This window comes from Arachis stenosperma, chromosome 10, assembly GCF_014773155.1.
Source record: "Arachis stenosperma cultivar V10309 chromosome 10, arast.V10309.gnm1.PFL2, whole genome shotgun sequence".
Taxonomy (NCBI): Eukaryota; Viridiplantae; Streptophyta; class Magnoliopsida; order Fabales; family Fabaceae; genus Arachis; species Arachis stenosperma.
Window position 1 is genome coordinate 97,362,097 of NC_080386.1, and position 4,095 is coordinate 97,366,191.

General features: G+C 41.1%; 1 protein-coding gene across 1 annotated transcript; it reads right to left on the reverse strand.

Annotated features, from left to right (window-relative positions):
* Positions 1-959: 959 nt before the first annotated feature.
* Positions 960-3,316, reverse strand: LOC130957371 (protein FAR1-RELATED SEQUENCE 5-like). The gene is made up of 2 exons (XM_057884234.1): positions 1,097-3,316; positions 960-1,022 (listed from the first exon to the last, which is right to left on the reverse strand). Exons 1-2 carry the CDS (start codon positions 3,314-3,316, stop codon positions 960-962), a joined length of 2,283 nt encoding a protein of 760 aa, XP_057740217.1.
* Between the last annotated feature and the right edge of the window lie 779 nt (positions 3,317-4,095).

The window sequence follows — 4,095 nt, forward strand, 5'->3', positions numbered from 1 at the left end:
TTATAGAAGAAAGGGTAAAGAAAAACAAGACAACTTTGTTCAAATAGAAATTGAAAGAAGACTTTCTTTCCAATGTAGTTCATAATCCAAATGAAAGATCAGCCAAGTCAAAACTTCTATTAATAGTTTTGTTCCACCACTCCACCTTCTTCTTCCTCATTTTTTCGGTCATTATCGGACGAAAGGTAGTAGCTTTCTTCATATGTTCTGCCGTATCAAAGATAAAGTCTTCTTTCTAAATACCAGCTGCTAACCCAACTTCACCGGTATTTAGAAGTATGAAAGCACCGTTATCCAAGGGTTTTTAAGGTAGCAGGATCCCAATCAAGGGTCTTCAGGTTCATCAGCATCGTCCGAGATGCATTTGATACATCAGTTACATGCAATCCTCCGTCCTTCCCTCCAGTTAACTTCCATATTAACCAAGTGTCTACAGTTTTGAACAGGGCATCTTTTTTCTTTAAACCCTCCTTGACGGCGTCTACATTTCCCATCAACCACAGCAGCTTCGTGGCGCTGAAATATGTGCTTATTGGCAAACCACAGCTGTCCACAAAATGGCCATTCCCACCAGATAACTCATTTTCTAATCTCCTGTTCTCAAATGATCCAATGGAATCTATAAAGGTCTTGACAATGAGAATTAACAAAAACATAATAGCTCACATACCAAAAGGAATCAAAGACTGAGAAACTTCAAACATAAAACATAAACAAGAATATCCAACACATCAATCTAATTTTTTTTCAAGAATTATGATTGATTACATCTTACAAGTCATGACTTTCACCCCCTGAAAATAAATTTGCATGTGATTTGAATTCATAAACTAACATCATCTCACTAAAGGATGCATTTAAAACCATGAAATGGAATAGTTAATCTAACACCTCAGTGGAGTTATGCTCTACTTCTAAACTAGATTATAAATTCAAAAAATTAAATCTTCCTTTCTGATCTATGTAGCTGATGGACGATAGCAATCCTGCACCCCTATATTCTCGACAGGAGGAAAATCAATCTGCAAATGGAACAAAGCATAATGTCAACTCAACAAGTGTCATGTAATTAATCTAAAGTGACCTTACTACTTACAGGCGCCGCACACTGTGACACCATTTGCGGCACCTCATCCTGGCTATTTGGCACCGACATGTTCGCCCGATTTGGGCATCGAGTTCGACGATGTCCGACTACCCCACACGTGCTACACTTTCTACGCTTCACTCCCCTTGCCCCAACTTGTACATTACCACGCCCGGTGCCCTTGGTACGAACCCCAATCGGATCTAGTACTCTACCATTGTTGCCGCCACCACCAACGCCAACACTATTCCCCGAATCATTCATACTTTCAAGATTAGTTGCTTCCTGAACTATCTGCTCTGTATACAACTTGAATAAGTCGTCGTTGTTACACACAAGCCGAGCCAAACGCTTGCAGTGCTGCAAAAATGTTCCCATCCGCATCCTGTACAGGGCAGCAATATCAACTATTTTGTCCCCAGCAACATCATCATACAAACCGAACTTGGCTGACTTAGTCCACCTCTCCAAGACCAAGGTGTCTGGAAGAGAACCCACGTCTAATCGAACCAAAACTGAGAGTATATGCACACAAGGTAGCCCAAACGATTCCATTCTTTGGCAATTGCATGTATATTTATCCGACGCCAACACATGCATAACATTCCACTTTCTTCCCGGTCGCATATACTTCTGTGTCACATAAATAGTACCGCCCTCACACGGCTGGCTCTCCACAACGGTTATCTGAACACACCTTTGCAAGGATTCACGGAACCTTGAAAATATCTCACGGGTATACTTCATTGCTCCGGATTTCTCAAGTTCCGGAAACTGAGTCTGCAGTACGGGGGTCCCATACGAGGACCGAAAGTCCATCTCATCCTCGTTATCTCTGAGGAACTCAACACAACGCTGAAAGTTCGTCACAAAGTCGAGTATCCCATACCTCCTCTCCACAAACCTGCCTAGCTTCGCATGCAGCGATTCACATCGCGATGTGGTCCTAATGCCGGCAAAGAACCTACCGCGTATGTATGCAGTTGCCCAATATAATTTCTTCCTGTATGTATCCTGAACCCACTCTACATCTCGGACTCCACACTCATCCAACATTGCCTCCCAATGCTGTTCAAACTCTTCTATCTCAATATCAGCAAGCATACAATATCTAAATAAGGTTGTAAACCGCGGCAAGCACACATTTGTTGTGGCATTTTTTAGTAGATGCCATGCACAAAGCCTGTGGTGAGCCTCCGGAAAAACTTCATTAATTGCCATTCGCATAGAACGATCTCCGTCTGTTATTACTGCCTTGGGTGCCTTCCCCTCCATGCATTCCAACAACTTCTGCAACACCCAAACATAAGTTGCTTGGGTTTCACAAGAGACCATGGCAGCCCCAAAGACGCACGTCTGGTTGTGATGGTTCACCCCGGAGAAAATAATGACCGGTAGGTTGTATTTGTTGCGCCCGTACGTTGCATCAAACGCAAGGACATCACCAAAAATTTTATAATCATCCTGACTCCTCCCGTCACACCAAAACAGGTCACACATATGCTGATCTGCACTCACCTGACACCTCCAAAAGAGTTTCTCGTCCGCCTTTGCACCTGCCTCAAAATACCTTATCGTTGCATTGACATCTCCCTTCCTCATGCCTCGTTGGCGCCTCACTTCGTTGTACATATATCTCTTTGTGAATGGGATATGATCAAAGCCACCAGCCTGTGCTGCAAGCGACTCATATATTTTAGGAACCGAAATCCCAACTTGCCGTAAGCTATCCATGTGGGCTACGTCCACATCCGACATCTTCCTATGTGGAGGCAAGTATTCCACCAACTTCGGAGGGAGGAGCTCGTGATTGTGGTCATCTATAAATCTTGACACATACCATTTACCCATCTGATCATTTTGCTTGATACGCATCTCTGCCATGCACCCACAACGCGTAACCACCTTGTGCTCTCTCTTTCTTCCTTCCAACTCCAACCACTTCTTTTGCCTAAACCCTTCTCTGTTGCACAAATATGTGTATCGCACGATGTCCCCATTCTTATTTCTTAACTTCTTACCAACACGCATAGCAAAACCCTTGCCTCGGCTATACTGTTCGTAGAAACGAGCAGCCTCATCGGGAGAGTTAAACAACATCTCCATCACCTCCTCCGGCCTTGTTAAACCGCTGCCACGTACATCATTGCCCAGGTCACCAGCACCATCTAAATATTCTGTTCCAAATGCCGCCTCGTCCATGCCAATGTCCAGTGATGTTTCCTGCATGGGCGGAGGTACACTAATTAATTAGGGGCCATAATGCAAGTGACCAAATAATTTCTTATAATTGATGATGTCCTCATCAAGAAGTGCAAATTATTTTTCAATCTATATTCCTTATGAAGTATAAAATTAATCTTTCAACTCAAATTAAGATATTCAATACAATAATGCTAGCATTTTAGCAGCATTAATACAAAATCATATTTAAATATTTAAATAACAAAAACAAAAGACTAGACAAAACAACCTATAATTACATACACACATAACAAATACTATTAAATTCAGTAACTGATCAAACATAAACAAAAAAAATATATAAATTCCATCAATCCATACTAACGGAAAATTATTTTTATTTTACTTAATTCAACAACAAAGTAACAGTTACATTTACTGTGCCTTCATCAACAACAGTAAAAGTGTTTCGTTCAGTACATGAATGCATCAGAAAATCAACAGAAACTTCCATAATAAGCAACTTTTCCCAAAATTTCGATTACTGAATCACCAATTAGTGACTAAGCTACACACAACGTGGATATAATGACATGTTTCAAACTTCCAACCAGCCAGTGGGTCAAAGTTACAAAGTTCTGTTTTGAAAGGTTTATACCTTGTATGGAAGTAGGATGATAAAATGGGAATTTGAAGAATTGAAGGCAAGTTTAGTGCATTATAGAAAAGCATGTCTCACTCTCAATAACATAATAAGAAATGAGGTCAAGGCTATATATGCCAATACAAAACATGGATTGAACAAATTTAAGAGGCCATCAAGA